Genomic DNA, 17,633 nt, shown 5'->3' with positions numbered 1-17,633 from the left:
CTCTTAAAGTATGGACGTTTATAAAAAAATTAATATTAAAAGAAAAAAAAAAGACATTTACTGGGGTGCCTGACTTTGGCTCAGGTCATGATCTCACAGTTTGTGAGTTCGAGCCCCACATCAAGCTCACTGTGGTCACTAAAGAGCCTGCTTTGAATCCTCTGTTTCCCCCGTCCCTCCGCTGCTTGTGCTCTCTCTCAAAAATAATCATTAAGGTTGGACTAATTTCTGTGGTATCGCTAGAAAATTGGCTACTGCACGTATGCGTTTACTTGTGCGTGTTACATAATTATTCTTCATGTTAAAAAAATATTTAAAAGGTGTGATAATCCCAAGGTTAGAAGAAAATGGCACAGACTCATTTACAAAAAAGACTACACGTTTCTCCTCATTAATTTATCATTTAATATAAATGCTGACAGAAAGCAGATAAAGACCTTGTAGACATTTTCATATATTTACAAACCAAAAGGTGAATCACCTCCTTCTACTTGTTAAAATAACCCTTTTATCTGCATCTCATGGGAGCTTTTAATACTACTCAGGAGCAACATGAGGCTGAGTCAGTTTCCAAGGTTATAAAGAAAGGAAACAGCGTTTTAACAAAATGTGGCATCTTTGATATAAACAACATGCACACAAATAATACAAAATTGAAAAAGATGGCCCTAATCCTCTTAAAAACCCAACAAATGAACATGTACTTGTTCAGACCCAGATTTCTGCTGCCCTAAACATCTTCCGACTACTCTGGATTTCCACCTCACTTGTTTTGAAGGCTCTTTAAAAACTGGAAATATAAACACATTAAAAAGAGAAGAAAATGGTCCATTTCAAACAGGGTTCTTTTTCCTATTCCAAAAGAACTTTCAAGAGATAAAGTCTTCAAATAAGATTTCACAGTTTGCTAGACGCTAAAGGATTATTCATAGCTTGTGAAATTCCAACCCATTTATCTTCACTTAAAAAAAAAGTTGAAAACATTTGGAAAAAGTTAAATTTCACAAACATTACCAATTTAAAAATCAGCTGTCACTTTAAGACTCAATATTTTTATTTCTGAACAGGTAGGTGGAGGCGGGCAAGAAAAAACAGGGAGCTGAGGCAAGGAAAAAAACAGGAATGCAAGAGAACTTTTAAAAAATGGTATTTTGTCTAGCACTGATTTATACAAACAGGAGATATAAAGTCTCACTATCCAAAACTAAGTGATTTCATAGTCATTTATAACCTGACTCAAATCTCATGGGCTCCTTTATTAATCTAGATTATTCTTGTCTTGTTAAATATACCTCTGCAGGGCACAATCACATACAATCAATACGATTGGTAAATTACACAAGCTCTATCCCAAGCAAATATGCATCAATGTTACAAAGTTATTTAAAAACAAACAAACAAACAAAATAAAACAAAATAAAATCCACCCAAAAAGGTGATAATGACTGCAGAATGTCTCGGGGAGACTGGTATGAGCCTAAAGACCAAATTGACCATAGTTACGGGAAAAGGGTAGCAGGGGTTACAAGGGAAAGAGAGCACACAAAAAGAGGAATCTCACAACTGGAAAATGCTTAAGTGGGTAAAAGATTTTGTTCATCATCTTAATTCATTTTTCCATTGCTCTTGTTCCAAAAAGTCACATCATCATAAAGTAAGCAACGAAGCCCCTGGATCAGTGAATAAAATGAAGAAAAAAAAAAAAAAAAAAAAAAAAAAAAAAAAATCCCCCGCCACCCAAGTTCCTTTCATTTCCAGAAGGTGAGAAGAGGAGAAAGGATGAGGAGGTGGGAGTGTGTGTGGGAGGTCTCTGGAGGGGGTGATAAAGAAAATGCAGGCAACCACACACCTGGAAAATATAGCTCTCAGGGCAGTGCCTTAGGTGAACAGAGGATGTAAAAATGACAAAGAAAAGCTTAAAATACCTTAAATTAGAGGAATATTTTACAGAGTTGTTTAGATATTATTGTAAGAATGGCAGCCAATCACTGAAGAGAGATTACACTAATAAATGGTGATTTAAAAAAAAACAGGCAAAAACCCGCCCCAACCAAAGACCAGCCACAAGCAGGCAACCAATTATCCAATAGTTCATCCCATCCTTTCCTTGGCCCTTTTATGCAGTGGCTGGGGTGGGAGCAGGGCCTGCCTGACAGTTTCCAGTTATAAGATGACTCTGAGCGTACAAGCTAAAGAGGATGCCAAAGACTTGTGAGCTCTGTCTGCCTAAGCGTTAAAGACAACAAAACAAAACAGAAACAACCAGAAACAGAGAGACCTCAATACGAGAAAATAAGTCACCTTATCTAGTAGATAGACTAACTCCACAGGATTTTACTTTTCTACATACACATTTTTGGGCACAGTATTATATTGAGGTTTAACTTCTGTCTCTTGGGTTATTGTGTCTTATTTTCTTGTGAAAATAAAGGTTATTACTCTAGGGATGTTTTGTTCAGGAAACAAATTTAAAGGAAATTCAGTGTTTGCCTGAAAATTGGGAGGCTCTGAAAACAAGGATTCCAGTGGTGAGGTTAAGTCCTTTTACCACAATAGGATTTCAAAGGACTCTTTACCTACTTTGTTCAGTGCAGTATTGAAAATCCACCTATTGGGAACACATTTATTATTAAAAGGTGTAACTTCTTCCTGGTGGTGGCAGTGTCCTATTCTTTATTAACATTATAACTAGTATTACTTATCAAATTAGAATCTTTTATATATGAAAACATCTTTAGCAGTCAAAGCAATAACATTTTAAAACCCAAATCTTAAGTTGGCATTTACTATAATAGTACCTTGCCAAAAACAGCTTTCTTTTTCAAATGGCTCAGAAAAGTTGAATTAAGAATTAAAAAATATATTAACTGCAATTCACCTATAACTCCCCATAAGTAATTTCAGCAGGAAAATTTCATAAAGCTGAGCTGAAGCAACAAATAAACAAAAAGCCATAGTTGTCCAAGGTAGAACGGTATGAAGAAGGAACAGCAATACAAGTACAGCGATAAGACCAGCAAACTGCTTATGTGTCCACTCCCTTATGTCGGAAGGGAAATTTGCTTTAGTTTAGTTGCTAAAATTTTTAAGGACAGGCTGATTTTTCCGGGAACAGATCATCTTGCAACGCTATAACCATGTATCACCAACTAAAAAATAAACACAATCAGGCTCTTTCAGGGTATAAATCTAAGTAAAGGCTGCAGTTAATTTCCAGGCAGATTATTAATTTCTCTTAAAACGGAACCAGGTCTTTCTTTTTAATAAAATATAGGTCATTACAGGTGCTTTTTTACAGGTAGATTTTACATATGAAACCTTTACTCAATTTTTTAAAATGAGCAGAAAGAAAGTGGAAAAAAGATGGTAAGATCCCTATCACCACTTGGATTTAATAGCAATCAAATACTTTTTAGTGAAAAGAATCTGTGTTTCTCCAAATCTGAATATAATCTCACATGCAGTGACTATAGTTTATTTCTCACCAGTCACATGCTCATGAATTTTTTTACCCAGTCCCACAGCGTGACCATAGTGATACAGATTGTCCTTCAGACACAAGTGAAAAGCCAAAACACACAAGATGCTACAATGACAAGATAATATCAAAAAACAGGGGGACTGCTTACACACAATATTGTAAAAGATGACATTCACTGGTTTAGAGAAACTGATGAATTTTCATTACTTTTACATTTTATAAGGCCAGCTACCTTTAACAGTTAACTTAGATAAATCTACTTAACAGTACAATCAACTCACAAATACTAAAAGGTTTCACAATCAAAATGGCTATATCCCCCCAAGCAAAACAGAGTAAAGCACAAGTCTTTGGCTCTCCTTTAAAGAAAACAGCAGGTTACCATTCTTAACCAGACCTTTGTTTGCCTACCAGTAGGGCAAATACCACATTTGTGCATCACTGAGTAATAACACCATTAGAAAAGGCAACTTCACAGAAGTTATTGGCTAAGCGAATTCATTTGAATGCTCTGTTTTGAGGCAGCAAACTGTCACTGTTGCAGATTGGGGAGGGCAGTGGGTAAGTCAAGGGGGAATTTGCAAGATAGAAAAGGGCCAGGAAAAAAAAACCCTTGAGCTCCAACCCTAAAGACCTATGGAAAGTCTGATGGAGTTACATATTCATGGTAGCAAATGAGAATCATATCAATTCTATGTCTTTCAGGCAAAAGAATAAATACAAGAGAAAGACCAGGAGAAGGGAAGGGAAATAAGATGAGAGAAGGGAATCAGCCACATTAATGCCATACCAAATAATTTTGTATACATTCTGAGTAGGTGAATATTTGTAGCTGGCATTAGAAATAGTGTCTTATGTGAATACTATTACTAGAAACCTATGCTATAATTAACTGTTCTTTTGATTACAAAAGTAACAAAGAATGGATCTTTGGTCACTTCAGCTTCTGTAAATTACCCAAGACAGGGCGGCTATTGGACTTATCTTGTGACAATATCTATAAGTAAGGCAAAATAACTACATATAAGTTAGGAAACTGCATGTAGATACCTTATTCTTAGTTCTACGCTTTTCCAGAGATACCTTGAAAAAAAAAAAGTCAAAGTACTTTTATATTCCTAGCTATAATAATATCCTGGTTTTAAAAAAATTAAGATCCTAGTTTTGTAATCTAAAAAAGAGTGAACACAATGCTTATTATACGCCTACCTTAATCTTTTCAGAATTGCTCATGTTCGTCTGAGATGTCAGAGTCTTGCTTCTGAATTCAGTGAAAAGCAAATAAAAGTCATTTCCAGAAGAAATTAATATTTTAATAAGTAGAAAGCATAAAAACTGTATTTCCTATCTGACTCATTTAATCTCTTTACTCTCTCTAAAGGCAGACATTTTAAAATAAGACAAAAAAAAAAAAAAAAAAAAAATCAGTGCCTTTTGCAGGTTTTGACAAAAAAGCAGTTAAAGAGTCCAGCAGTTTTGCCCAAATAGGCCACATACCCTTACAGGCTCATCATTATCACAAAGTGTTTCACAGAGAAAAGGAAAAAAAAATCTAAACTTTGGAGGTTTTATTTAATTCCTAAAACTGTTTGTGAACACCAGGAAAGTTTTAAGAATTTCCATGAGATAAGGCAGAATGACCAATTTAAAACAAGTAAGTCATAGGCACAATGGGGCAGGGGATCATTCTTCTGCCTTTCTACCCAACCAGATTTCCTCCAGAGTGTGCGGGGCCCTTCCTGAGGTGCAGCTAGAATTAAGGCTACAATTTAAGGGATCTGCCCTGGCCCCCAAAGCCCCCCACCCCCCCAATGAAATTACCTTAGAAAGTGAAAGAGACGATTTTGAGTCAACTGAAAACAGTGGCTTTTCAGGTTTTATTCAGAGCAGGAATACTATATAAGTTAATGCCTATTCCTGCCTAGCTTACAAAATCAAAATGGTGAAAGCAAGGAGTATATCTGAAGGATATAAAAACAAGAACAGAAGTTGGGTTATGAAATGTTTCAATGGATACCCAAAATGGACTTTTACTTTTATTCTGAACCTCAACAAAATCAATACTCATAAATTCCCTTCCAGTGCCAGACTCACTGAGTTCCAAATAAACCACCTGCTTCTAAAACTTAGGAATTATCTAACATGTCCAAAGGAGAAATACAACCTGCCCAAATCTGCCTACAGAAGGTTGGAGGCCAAGAATGTTGCCTTTTATGGTTATACAAAGAAATGAAAAATCTTGGGACTCTGTCAGACACACACAGTTTCTCTCCTTCTCCCAAAAAATAAGCACTTATGTGTAAGAGGGTTTTAAGCAAAAGAGAAAACAAACAAAAAAGCAAAAAAAGCAAGTGTATTTTTTTTTAAAGGAAACTATGGATATCAAATGCAGAAATGCCTCATCTTCATTCAGTGCTTCTACCTCCCAATCAGTCATTTTGTCGCAACAGCTGCGCTCATGCGAAAAAATCCTTAAAACATACCCAATATATATACAGATATAGCTATGTATATATGTATATATATATATAATATATATAAATTTTTATTTAAATAAAAAAGAAAGCTCGAATCCCAAGCCAATATGTGTATATCAAATCCTTGACCAGCCAGGTCTGTAGGGCATAATCAAATTCAATGTGAAATAGTATATAAACACGGTGCCTTGACTGGGCAAATTAAATAATTGCTACTCAAAAGAGTGTTCTGTTTGGACTCTCCTACTGGTAGGCAATGGCAGGACTGTATTTCCCTCCCCCCTCCCCCATTTGTTTCAGTTAACAGTATGATGGACACAGAGCTTACACTGAGGTTGTTATGACCTCAGCAGGAGTAAAGGGTTAAGAAAATAAGAAACAAGAAAAATACAAACTCTTGCTTTTACCCAACCAAAGCAATGCAGTAACTTATTACATAACCAGTGCTTTCTGTTTTAGTAGTATAATCCAGAAGGGAACTTTTTAAAAATCAGGCAAACAGAGGGATGGGGAGGGTGACTGTATCAAATAATCCCCACAAAACATGTTTTATAGGGTTTTAGTTCAGTATAGACACATGGCATCAGAATATGTGCAGCAGAACTAAATAATTTCATAAAGAATCTCATCACTATTGTAAAGTCAAGTCTCTGAAAACTGACTTTTAGGTACTTATTACCTACTGGTGCTAAGGATACTGAACAGCAACAGCTAGTCAATTCATAAACCATCCTTAAGATCCTGGCAGTCTGTCCTTGCCATATCTATTTGAAAGCCAGGGACTTTTTTTTTATTTTACACTTTTGGGTTTTGACAGTAAAACAAAACAAAAACATCCACTGAAATAATGTGACTGTTCATTTTCAGTTCAAGTGTTGTGGTTTTAAAACATGCTTGATTTTCCTATTATTATTGTTTTTAACACTCTAGGATTTTAGCAGAAGTTTAAAATTTGAAAAAGCACAGGTCCGAATTTCTAACCAGCAGCTCCATACAGGTAATATACCAATCATGTATCTCCCAGGACTAATAAATTACAGTTCATTCTTAAAACAATCTCCATTTAAATCTAATCATTCTAAAACACTGGCCTGGCTTTCTGATTAAGAGAATGCAAGGATCCATTATGTGGAAAAGGACTTCAAAAATTAATTGGTAATTATCTCTCTGGAAAGTTGAAATAGAAACAAAACCCTCCTGAACAACAGAAAGTTTTAGTGCCATATGAAAAAACACACATCAAGCTAGTAACCAGAAAGGGAAAGAAAATTATGACTTTCAAGTAATGGCTCTTGGAAAAGTTGGTTTGCTGCACATTTTCTAATAAGTAGTCTACTACTGTCTCTTTGTTTCTCAAGCACCACAGAATTCTCAGACAGGCCGGTGCTTTCTGTGTGTTTTAATTTATGGGGTTGTCAAAGCTGGAAAGGATTGGGGGTCAGGAATTATACACTGGGTATGTAATAATACCAAAATACAAGAAAAACCTACTTCATTAAGATCATACAATTAATCAAACAGAGTGTATATATAATATCTTCTTTTTTTTTTAAGCCCTGGATCCAAGGCGTCCAAAGTTATTAAAATAAAGTTCATTCACAGAACAAAAACAAATTTAATCTGAATTGCTTGCAGATACTGCTAATTTTCTTTTTCTTTTTCTTTTTTTTTTAAATTAAAAAATGCATTAATGTGAACTATGTGCAGGGTTTGTTTTTAGTAGTGGTGTTTGTGCACATTGCCTCCGGTACTTTTCCTGGATTTCTCTGACCACTCTCAGAGAAAATGTTTAGAAGTTATCTGTTCTCCCTACCCTACCCCACAAATTGATCAGGAGCAGAAGATAAAAGCAGGATTCTTCATCATTTAGGGAGCAGAACTGGGAGTAACTCCCGATCTCTGGGAGTCATTGTTGTCACCTCCTCCCTCAGGGTCCTCTGATAGGTTCAGAGAGCTGGTCTTGTTTGACAGGAGGCTGATATTCTCTTGTGTCAATGCTGATCCATTTGGTACATCACTGTTAACATTAAAAAAAAAAAAAAGTTAGAATTTTAAGGAGAGAGACAAAAATGATTAGTAGAATAAAATCAACAGGGCCTTTCCTTTTTTTAAAATTTTTTTAATGTTTATTTATTTTTGAGAGAGAGAGGGACAGAGTGCGAGCAGGGGAGGGGCAGAGAGAGAGGGAGACACAGAATCCGAAGCAGGCTCCAGGCTCTGAGCTGTCAGCACAGAGCCTGACGCGGGGCTCAAACACACGAACTGCGAGATCATGACCCGAGCTGAAGTCAGAAGCTTAACTAAGACTGAACCACCCAGGTGCCCCAATAGGGCCTTTCTTTTAATAGTATGGAAAAATATGCAACTAGCTTTTAAACTTTTACAGCTCCGTATCATGCTTTAGTACAGAGGCTGACAAACTAAGGCTAACCACCTGCCTGTTCCTCTAAGTACAGTTTTACTGAAACCCAACCCGCCCATTTGTTCACGTATGGTTTGTGGCTGCTTTCACACTACAATGGCAGAGCTGAGAGTTTCCACATATACTATAAGACTCAAAATTTTAAATATTTACTATCTGGACTTTAAGAAAAAGTACTGACTCCTGCTTCAGCAGGCTTACTAGTATAAGAAATTATTTTGAACCCAGGGCAATGCATGGACTTAAATAGCTAAAACCAAAGCTTGAAAGCAACAGGGATTAGAAATGATTATTATATTCTCACCAGGAAGACAACTCAGGACTATGCAGCAAATGCCCCCAAAATACCCGAAGGAGAGGCGCCTGGGGGTCTCAGTCGGTTCAGCCTTCTCACTCTTGGTTTTGGTTCAGGTCATGATCTCACAGTTCGTGGTTTCAAGCCCCGCGTTGGGCTCTGTGCTGACAGCATGGAGCCTGCTTGAGATTCTCTCTCTCTCTCTCTCTCTCTCTCTCTCTCTCTCTCTCTGCCTCTCCCCCATGCTGGTTCTCTCTCTCTCTCTCTCAAAATAAATAAACATTAAAAAGGGAGGGAGGGACAGGGTGGAAGGTGGATTTGAAAGAAGCTAAATATCTACATGCTTTAAAAGGACCGGAAAGGTATACACCAAAATGTGAACGTTGGTTTTAAGTAAATTATAATACAGGAGAAAGAAGGAAATGGGAACAGAAAATTTCATTTGTTAGGTATTAACAGAAAATTCAATTTTTGATCTGTTCTAAAATAAGTTTTAAAACTCATAAAAATAAGTAAGAATAAGTTTCATAACTAAACTTCTACAAAAATATTCTTTTCTCAATGTATACAGAATAATGACATTTAAAAAAATTTTTTTTTCAACGTTTATTTATTTTTGGGACAGAGAGAGACAGAGCATGAACGGGGGAGGGGCAGAGAGAGAGGGAGACACAGAATCGGAAACAGGCTCCAGGCTCTGAGCCATCAGCCCAGAGCCCGACGCGGGGCTCGAACTCACGGACCGCGAGATCGTGACCTGGCTGAAGTTGGACGCTTAACCGACTGAGCCACCCAGGCGCCCCAATAATGACATTTTAAAATCATATTTACGAGAGCACTTCTGTCAGGACTGAATAATATAAGACTACGGAAAATGTCCCTTTCTTTACCTGAATGTCAATGTAAGGTCCTCAGCTGGAACCTTACTTTGTGGTTCTGGTTGTCCATTTTCTGCTTGCTTACTTGTATTCAATTTGCCTTTCATGTCCAGAGAACACTGGTTCTCCTTGGAAGAAGAAGGAAGTAAATTTAATTACCTTATATTTTATAATGCCAATGAAAGAAGATCAAATATAGATAATATAAACTGATGATCCATAAATCATATTCAGTCTTTATAAAATGACCAAAGGAACAGGCAGTCTGAGAGACATACCTAACAACAGAGTACATCTACTCACTAAAAAAGCTAGAAAACAAGGGGGAAAATGCCTGAAATGAGAAAACCTGATGCCTTAGAAAAGATAAGCCAAAATATAAGAACTACCTATAATATACTTATTGAAAGCAGAAAAATAAAACACCTATTCATCTGCTTAGAAGGAATGTGAAAACTATGCAACAAAAGTCAATAATTACCCATGCAACCTGGGGGGACGGTTCGACAATATACTAAAATCAGTATTGGTGCGCTAGGAAGCAAACCTCAAACACATCCATGGATAGAACTCCTCAAGAAGGAATGTGTAGACTGTATTTCATTCATAACAAAACACAGGTCTGCAATAACTAAAGGGCTATAAAAACTGAATGTTTTTTTGCGAATACATATTTTTATAACATAATGGTATTGCAAAATCATAAACACCAACCCCTCGGCTTCCCTAGTCAGTATGTTTAACAGTAATTTAATAACCTCCAATTAACTACCTTTTTCCCTGAAAGTTTTTTCATAATGCAGAATCCTAAGACAAAGAATATACTCAAACCAAAAGGGAATGAGAGGAATGAATAAAACCAGGAGGCATCCCATCTTCATAAGACTTATTCAGAGTATTAATCCTTCACTGGAGTGCCCTGGGGTGATGAGCCTAGAGGCTTGAGTTCTGGGACAGCACTACACAGACGCTCTCTGGTCACACCCCCGCCCCTCCAGCCGGCCCCACCCTTTCCCCCCGTAACACTCACCATACTCAGTTCCCGGGTTCTCTTCCCGATTTCCCTTTCCACCTGGTGCAGTTCCAAGCTCAACTGCTCACTTGAAATCATTCCAGGCCATTTTGGAGGTGGTGGTGGTGGTGGCTGGGACTGGCCTGCCAGGGTGTTCACCTCCCTCTGCAACACCAGCCTGTTACTAACAGCCTAGTGCATAAAGCCAAGCACATACACAACTCAACACATTTCACACCATGCACAGAATGACCAGGCCCAATCCAGAACATTGCCTCAAATACCTTTCACTAAGATATTTGCAATAAAAATGATGCAATGGTAAGGCACTATCGATTTGAGTACCATCTGAATTTAAAATGAAAAAATAGGGGACTTAAACTTAGTAAAGAATATTTGGAAGAGAAGTCAAGTACAAATGTACATCTTTCCCCCTTTTTTAAATGGAATTTTCTGAAGTAAATCCTGCAATTTATTTCTGTGAAACCTCAGTAATGGCAAGGATTTTTAACCATAATGAGTTAAACATGTGGCAAGCTTCCAAATGCTGCCAATACTCTTTTGGAACAGAAAACTGGTCTACAAATTTCAATTAAGACAAAAAGCCATAAATTATCAGGATAAGGAATAACACTTTACAGAGTTAATGGTCTGAATCTTTAAAAAAGTTAATCAACTAAAGATGATAAACATAAACACAGCATTCTCTTTTTTTACAACAGGAATTAGCAAGAAGTTCTGGACCAATGTAAAGAAAACAATGGCAAATGAAGACAGAAAATGAGTATTACACAGTTAAAAAAAATTCTAAACCTTATTGCTTATATAAGAGCACAAGCCAGACATGTGTTCCAAAAAAAAAAAAAAAAAAATCTCCTGTTGGTCTTGGTAATAAGAGAGTCTAAGATAGAATTAGTTAAAAATTTATTTCCCCCTAAATTTTTTTTTTTTAATTTCTAAGGAGATGCCTTACTTATTAAAGATCTTGGTAGAAACAAAAGACTAATATTCTAACAGTTATTTTTCTCTCCAGATGGGGAAAATGTATTTATCAGAATACAGTCTTCAGAATATAGTCTTCAGTTTACTAAATTCAAAGATTATGCTCTCATGCAAAGGGTAATATTAACAAAACCTAGTCTTCTTTATATGGCACTTAAAAGGATTTTTAAAATTCTTTGTTTTCAGCAATTTTTTTCTCTAAGTGTCAAGCAGCATGGTAGAAAGAATACTGGATATGAAGACTTGGGTTCATATTTCAACCTCTGTGAAACTCGTATCTTTCAACCAGAAGAGGGGGGACTGTACCACTTGCCCTAACCGACCTATCAAGAGATACTGTAAGGGTCAAGTAGGATATATGTCAACTTAAAACTGAAAAAACTCTATTAATGAAAGATACAATTGTTATACAGAGGCTATGCTTAAGTCCAAGTTCTAAGCTTCTACTTTTTTTTTTTTTTAAGTTTATTTATTTTGAGAGAGAGAAAGAGAATGAGAGCGCAAGTGGGGGATGGGTAGAGACAGAGAATCCCAAACAGGCTTCACACCGTCACTACAGAACCCAACATGGGGCTGGAACACACGAACCATGAGATCATGACCTAAGTTGAAACCAAGAGCTGGACACATAACTGTGACCAACCAGGCGCCCCACTAAGCTTCTACTTTTTAAATATTTGTACATAAATGCTGAGGATTAAAGGAAATCAGAATTTTTTTTTTTAATTAAGAAATATGAGAAATTAAAAACAAATGTTGGGGCACCTGGGTGGCTCAGATGGTTAAGCATCTGACTCTTGATTTCAGCTCAGATCATGATCTCACAGTTCATAGGATCAAGCTCCGCATTGGGGTCTGTCTGTGCTGACAGCTCAGAGCCTGCTTGGGATTCTCTTTCTCCCTTTCTCTCTACCTGCCCCTCCCTGGTTGAACATGCATGTGCCCATGTGCCCTCTCTCTCTCTCTCAAAATAAGCATTTAAAAAAATAAATTAGGGGCGCCTGGGTGGCTCAGTCGGTTGAGTGTCCGACGTCGGTTCAGGTCATGATCTCGTGGTTCGTGAGTTCGAGCCGTGAATCAGGCTCTGTGCTGACAGCTTGGAGTCTGGAGCCTGCTTCCGATCTGTGTCTCCTTCTCGCTCTCCCCTCCCCTGCTCACGCTCTGTGTCTCTCTCAAAAGTTAAGTGAACATCTAAAAAAATTTTTTTAATAAATTAAAAAATAATAAAAACAAATGTAAAGCTAAAGGCATTTGTTGATAAAAACTGTATACCTTAAATGTGACATCAGGGAACATAAGTTCCTGTTGGGAAGTTTTAGATGGCCTGTTTTCTATTCTCATGGAATAGAAATTCTAAATTTCCCACCGTCCCACACTGAAGTCTTAAGTATTTAAATTCTTTGAAGAATGGACACCTATACTAACTCTTTAAGAAACAGACCTTAAGTTTTTATGTTCAGAGTACCTCAAAAGTTCTTTCTTTTAAAACCTCTTTGAGAACCCTTCAAAAACTGGAATGAAAAAATATCTGTGGTCTGGTACCTCTAAGCCACGTAGCTGGGTCTGCTGACTAATTTGATGGTTTAGTTGCTGCAATTCTAGTCGTAGCTGTTCCCGCTCAGCAGATGGAAGGGGTTTTCCATGACTGGCTACTTCTGACATGGACATTCTGTCCCTTGTATGGGAAAAGAAAGGGTGGAATAAATTTTAAATTTTATTAAAAATACATTATTGAACTAACATAACATTTTGTGTCAACTATATTTCAATTGAAAAAAAATTAAAAGAGAAAACAAACAAACAAGCCCCCTAGGTTTGGTCTACTACTGTTCTGACATAAAAATCTGTTACTTCACTATGAAAAATATAAAAATTATTGACAGGGCGCCTGGGTGGCTCAGTCGGTTGAATGTCCGATTTTGGTTCAGGTCATCATCTTGCAGCTCATGGTTTGAGCCCCGCATCAGGCTCTGTGCTGTCAGCACAGAGCATGCTTTGGATCCTCTCTCTCTGCTCCTCCCCTGGTCATGCTCTCTCTCAAAAATGAGCATTTAAAAATAAATAAATGAGTAAGTAAGTAAATAAATAAAAATTACTGACAAGTAAAACAAATAAGAAAAGCTGAATAATTTTAAATGTTTGTAGAAGCAAAAAGAATGACTCATACCTCTCACTGAAGTGTCCCTGAGAAGGTATGTTTTGATGAGGTGAATATGGAGAACCTCCCCAGCCACTGTGGGTTCCATATGGACTATAATCTACAAGAGAATAATGTAGTGCAGTATGATGCAATTCAGAGGTTTGATTCTTTTAAGGTAGCCATAATCTAGAAGGCATAGGCATTTTGTGTACACGGCTCTCTGGAAAGATGTCTACCAATGTGACGAGAGGGTACTGATGTTTTTTTCCCCCACTGAACGATATCAGTGCTTGTAACTGTTTTCAATGTTTAAAAATGAAAATGTATTATTTTAATAATAGCAATGAAGCTAATAAACAACAACAACAATGGCAATCTTCACATACCAGACCTGCTCATCTGTACCCTTAGAATTCTCTAGTTATAATTACTTTCTGCAGGGATAATTCCATGGAAAAGTTTAAAAGACTAGTGTCTTGGAAGATTACGGACAGCACTGATCGTAGGGATCAGTGCTGAAAGTAGGGAGTCGGGATGGTGCTGAAAAGTCATGAATATGAAGCCCCTAAATCAGTTTAACTATGATTCTTACCTGAGATGTTCATCGGTTTTGTGGGAGCTCCCTGAGGTGCCATAGCCTGCATTGGACCAGCACCCTGATATATTGTTTTGGAGGTTCGAGAGATGGCACCAAACCGAGAAACGGTTGGTCGGTCTCCGAAAGGGATAAGGTCATCATCACTGGTTTCTGCTGCTCTTCTTTGAAGATCCAGTCGCTGGTCTCTCATTCCTTTACTCTCCACGTTCTGATAAAAAGTAAAATGAGAAATCCACCCCACACTTAGATCTCTAACATTACTTCTTCCAGATATGTGATAAGGTTAAAAAAAAAAAAAAAGTATAACTTTCTTACTGGTAGGACTAAAGTACTTTGCTTGTCATAGTAAACACTGCTTTTTAAACCTTTGCTCACTCCCCACAATAAGAAATATATTTTACATCATGACTTAGTACATATACACATTCTAATATATAGATAGAATTTTATGACAAATATTTGCCTCTTACTATATGTAATGTACTCTCACATTTATAGTTATTCAAACTCATTTCTTTAAAAAAAAAAAGGCCCAGGACGACCCAATTTCAAAACTCAATAGTTAGAAAACCACCACTTAAAAATTTAAGTGTCAACAACAGATGTTTCAAAGAGATTCCAGTTAGAAAGAAGGAATTACCAAGATAAACTGAAACGGAAATTCAACTGCTAGATCTTTGCTACTCAAACTACAGTTCGAGGACCAACAGCAGCAGCAGCAGCAGCAACACATGGGAACTCATTAGAAATGCAGAGTCTCAGATCCCACCCCAGCATTAGCGATTTAGGACCTGCACTTTAATCGGCTCTAATTAGACTCCAAGGTAATTTATACACACTTGAAAAACACTGTCTTTTACCATTTAGGAGATTTTCAATCACATCTAGGTTAGGCTGACAAACATTTTTATTCTTTAGTGATTTAAGGAAATGAGTTTTATTTTGCTAATTTTATTACTTTAATATAATAACTATTTCTGAAAGCCAGGTACAAAGCAAGGGTTCCCGTCTATCTCCACCTCATCTCACTCTTGTTCTTAGGATGTTTTCTTTTTTATCTTTTTAATGTTTATTTATTTTTGAGAGAGAGAGAGAGAGAGAGCGAGCGAGCAGGGGAGGAGCAGAGATAGACAGAATCTGAAGCAGGTTTCCAGGCTGTCATCAGAGAGCCTGACGCGGGGCTTGAACCCACCAGCCATGGGATCATGACCTGAGCCAAAGTCGGATGCTCAAGCGACTGAGCCACCCAGGCGCCCCTAGAGAGGATGTTTTCTAAATAATGTTTCCTTAATCCCACCACAGAAAAATAAAAAGATTCAAAATTTCTGTCCCACCCCCACCCAATGCCTTTCTTTCTCTCTTTTTTGGCTGGCATCTAATCATATTTATGCTATGTATATCATTTCATTCATTTATGATATTAACATCCAAGTCTTACTTTTCTATTACTAAGAATTGGTCTCTTAACCAGTTGGACAAGTATTTGTCTATGAAAACCTGTATAATATCCTAGGCAACTTCTGTTAGGTTAATTAGGGGCACATGGCTTAAGAGTATTAGCCCACACATACCTTTCAACATAGCAATACCACTTCTAAGCATAACTAATGTATGTACACAAGGAAATACACAAAAATGTTCATTGTAACACTTAACAGTACGGTAAAAGATCAAAATTAGCCTAAATGTCCATCAACAGGAAAAGGAACAAATAATGATTTGCATATATATTTACTGTATGATACCAGTTACCAGACAATGGTATCTGATATAAAGTTAAAATGAATGAACTTGACCTATAAATTTGGATACATCTCAAAAACAAAAATTGAATGAAAACGCAAGCTGACATATATATTAATATAAGGTCTGTAAACATACAAAACTGTTTAGGAATAGTATGAAAGTATCCATGAAATGAGTAACTTTCAAATCAGGATAAAGGTTACCTCCAGGGAAGAAGGAAGGAAGTAAAAGGAGATTAGGGAGGTATATTCAGGAAGATCTCACTATTTCTATAAAGTTTTATTTCTTTAAAAAATAAAGAAGCAATTCAGATAGTTATGTATGTTAAGCTTGGGCATTAGACATACTGTTGTTACATTATTTTTTATTAAAAATTAAAATAGAAGTATAACACATTTCAATATACCACAGTCCACTCGAAGCTTATTAGCTGCAATTCTGACTCAAATACTATTGTTCACTAGATTCAACTTTGTTGTTTAAACTTCAGAGTTTTAAGAGAGTTATACTTTATTTAGACAAGAAATCCAAGATCCTGATTAATTATGCAAGATAATTTAATTTTGTTTCTGAACAGTTGTTGGGTTCATTGTTGGCTGCACAGAAATATACTAAAATGCTCTCCTTTGTCTATCCAGATGTGCAATAGATTAATTTTTATACCTGAAAAAACAAACACAAAACCCCTATAATTTAAACCTAATTCAATCACATAATATAGAATATGGCCTTGCAATTCTTAAGTAAAGCTCAATTATTTGTGTCTACACTATTAACTACACAGACATATTTGGTGTATCCTGATTTGCATTAACTACGGCTTAGTTACTACACATACCATCATTTCCACACTCCCTGCTGCCACAACATCTTTGGGTTTTGCATCTTTGGTGCCAATGTAGGAGCCGATGGTATCACATGACCAGGGAGAATACTGGCTATAATCATTTCCTTTGTATTTCCCAGCTACTTTCAAGTCTTCATCCAGAAACTACAGATGGAAAAAAATACACACATAGGAAATAAGTCTTTATAAGTAACAACACAGAGAAAGCAGGAATTTCCTAGAACACCATGCTAGAGCAAAACAGTGATGGGTTATTTGATTTGTGTCAGAGCATAAGATTTTTATAGACTCTGAAAAATATAAAATAGGTGAAGAAAGATGTTTAGTTTTTACTCTTTGTTAGCAGAGGGTCAAAAACAAGTATCTCAATATCCTTTAAGGAATCAAGCCAGGACTGGAGGAGGTTTGCTTATCCTCTTCTTCATCGGATGGAAATCAACATTTAAGCTAATACATACCCGGCCCTAGTTTTGCCAGACACTCCTCAATGTTTCTTTCAGTAACATTCCAGATAATCAAGAACATGAAAAACTACTTGAAACATAACTGAGAAGGCACTGTGTAGTGCATGATGATACAGTAACTTTTACAGAAATCTCTTTAACAGCACTAATTCATGTATTTTCAAAAATGTGTAGTTACTTTGGAGAGAAAGTGGGGGACAGAGGATCTGAAGCCGGCTCTGAGCTGACAGCAGAGAGCCTACGTAGGGCTCGAACCCAAGAACCACGAGAT

The 17,633-nt window shown here is 36.8% G+C and overlaps 1 protein-coding gene across 3 annotated transcripts in view; it reads right to left on the bottom strand.

Annotated features, from left to right (window-relative positions):
- Positions 1-381: 381 nt before the first annotated feature.
- The window catches only part of RC3H1 (ring finger and CCCH-type domains 1), an 86,188-nt gene continuing 68,936 nt past the window's right edge, over positions 382-17,633 (bottom strand). For 2 of the 3 annotated variants that reach the window (XM_040446745.1, XM_040446744.1), the window contains exons 14-20: positions 16,890-17,042; positions 14,300-14,513; positions 13,735-13,825; positions 13,110-13,242; positions 10,584-10,757; positions 9,566-9,681; positions 382-7,975 (exon numbers count right to left, since the gene is read on the bottom strand). In XM_040446745.1, coding sequence (XP_040302679.1) covers positions 7,825-7,975; positions 9,566-9,681; positions 10,584-10,757; positions 13,110-13,242; positions 13,735-13,825; positions 14,300-14,513; positions 16,890-17,042 — 1,032 coding nt within the window. In that variant the 3' untranslated portion in view covers positions 382-7,824. The remainder of the gene's footprint in view (positions 7,976-9,565; positions 9,682-10,583; positions 10,758-13,109; positions 13,243-13,734; positions 13,826-14,299; positions 14,514-16,889; positions 17,043-17,633) is intronic. The other variant, XM_040446746.1, reaches the window with a different exon arrangement.

This window comes from Herpailurus yagouaroundi, unplaced genomic scaffold, assembly GCF_014898765.1.
Source record: "Herpailurus yagouaroundi ecotype Mexico unplaced genomic scaffold, PumYag 195, whole genome shotgun sequence".
NCBI lineage: Eukaryota > Metazoa > Chordata > Mammalia > Carnivora > Felidae > Herpailurus > Herpailurus yagouaroundi.
Note: the sequence above shows the minus strand (reverse complement) of the source record. Positions and strands in the feature narration are given on the sequence as shown.